The sequence below is a fragment of the Artemia sp. Qi Xiang Cuo genome, chromosome 18, assembly GCF_049724085.1.
Source record: "Artemia sp. Qi Xiang Cuo chromosome 18, ASM4972408v1, whole genome shotgun sequence".
NCBI lineage: Eukaryota > Metazoa > Arthropoda > Branchiopoda > Anostraca > Artemiidae > Artemia > Artemia sp. Qi Xiang Cuo.
In genome coordinates, this window is record NC_142811.1 from 46,216,456 (window position 1) to 46,218,639 (window position 2,184).

General features: G+C 36.4%; 1 protein-coding gene across 1 annotated transcript; it reads right to left on the reverse strand.

The window, feature by feature from the left end:
• Positions 1–1,385: 1,385 nt before the first annotated feature.
• On the reverse strand, positions 1,386–1,919 carry LOC148941558 (uncharacterized). The gene has a single exon (XM_089104197.1). It carries the CDS (start codon positions 1,917–1,919, stop codon positions 1,386–1,388), a length of 534 nt encoding a protein of 177 aa, XP_088960323.1.
• Positions 1,920–2,184: the final 265 nt, after the last annotated feature.

The following is a 2,184-nucleotide window of genomic DNA, read 5'->3' on the forward strand; positions in this document are numbered from 1 at the left end:
ACTATGGACTACAGTTCGTTCCTTAATGTAAACGTCATGATATCAAGAAAAGGTTTAAATTGTCTGCGTTTAGAAGACAAGTGACAATAAGAATCTATCTACAGAAGCCTGTCGCGTGCCACATACCTTTGTTAAAAGAAAACAAAGGTTCGGAAATATGTATTTCATAATGACGAAAGATAAGCCGAGGTGTAACGAACCAAACAAATGAAAATGATTGCGATGATGATTGGATTTTGGATTTTTACAGGGAAAAAGTCATAAATGCAGACCATAACTTTGAAAATAAATAGTACCGACTGCATAAACCATTGAAAGAAAAAAATGTTTTTGTCGCACCACCTAAATAATTAAAAGAAACAAAAGATTCGGCGATACGTCTTTCATAATGACAAAAGACAAGCCAAGGCAAAAGAAGAAGTTTTTGTGCCACCACCTGAGCAAGTAAAAGAAATAAAGGTTGTCGTCAATGCCTTCCATACCTTTGAAAATAAAAAACCTGGACTAGATAAATTGTTGGAAGAAAGAGAAGTTTTTATCCCAACACCTGAACAATTGAAAGAAACAAAGGTTCGGCAATTTTTCTTTCATAATAACAAAAGACAAGGCAAGGCAAAAGTTAAAGGTCCAATAAAAGAAATGCAATTTTACAAGGGCAACACTTCTAATTTAAGGTCCATTTGGACGTCATGACATCAAGAAAAGGCTCAAGGTGTCTGCGTTTAGAAGACAAGTGACAGTGTGAATCTATATGTAGAAGTCTGCCCCGTGCCGAGTGCTGGGAGCCGGTGACGACGCCGCCGGGTTCCCGGTATTCGGCGCACGGCAGGCTTCTATAAATGGATTCTTTATGTCGCTTTACTTCTAAATGCAGACAAATTGAGCCTTTTTTTTATGTCATGACGTCCAAATGGACCTTTTTTTAGCATTAGTGCCTTTGTAAAATTACGGTTTTTTGTTATTGGACCCTTAACTTTTGCCTCGGCTTGTCTTGTCATTATGGAAGACATTACGTCGAACCTTTGTTTCTTTTAAAAGCTCAGGTTGAGTTAGGTATGGTAGGCACTGAGAATAAAAAAAAAAATATCACTCTAACAAGAAAGCGTTCCGTTGGTAGTTGTCAGAGCTTCCGTCTACAATTCATTATATTTTCTTCGTTCATTTTCAGGTAGTAGCAGAACTCTTAAGCTACGTTGTCTTTTCACAGGAGAAAATGCAACGCATAACATACCATGATTAAAAACTCAAGTACTAAGGTCGGCGCCACCAAATTGGAAAGTTTGCCCTTGCGACTTATGTATAGTCATGGCGAATGCGGGTCAAATTCGAAATTAATGTCGTTGAACAGTACATCCAAGTTTACCTTTACTAGAGTCCACTGTAACTCAGGATATGTGGACTTCTTTTCCTGACTTTTTCCGAGTAATTTTATTTACCTTAATTATGTTGTTACATAATTCAGGAACAATAACACAGGTCCCATTACACATCCCTTCTGAAATATCTAAGTTACCCAACAGCATAACTATCGTACTTTTCTTTATTTTTAAGTCATGTGGTTGTAAATCTGCTGTGTCAATTGAATTGAGGAATTCTGGAGTAAATTCAATTCCTCCTTTTTCTTTATCTTTTACTGAGTCGTAACTTTTATACGATTTGTATTCTCCTGGAAGGTAATCGACAATTTTCGCATTTATTTTACTAACTACTTTGTTGATTGAAGCTAAAATAACTCGATCCTTCATTAAATAGAAACTTTGTTTAGACAAACATTCTCCAAATACTTCCTCAATTAAATTTCCACTGGAAATTATATCTTCCGGTAATTCAATTTCATTAAGCTCATTTTTAGTAAGATTTCCATTTCCCAGTTCGAGGGTGTACTTTGCATATGCTTCCTGTTCAGGATCGACCCGCATATTTTTCCCGAAGAAAATACGTTTGAAGTTCTTACAAAGATGACTTATTTTATTGATAAATCGAATGTTTCACTGCGGTTACTTCGGTGTTGAACTGGTAATCACTGTCGGAAATCACCTCCAGCAAATACAATTTTCCCACCAAATATGGTAGGTTTGGATTTGCAATGGACCGCAACAACTGATCCATATTTTATAAGCCATACTTGGGAAGCATGGGTATTGCATCAAGTAGGAAAACATCTATTTGAGCTAATTCTAAACT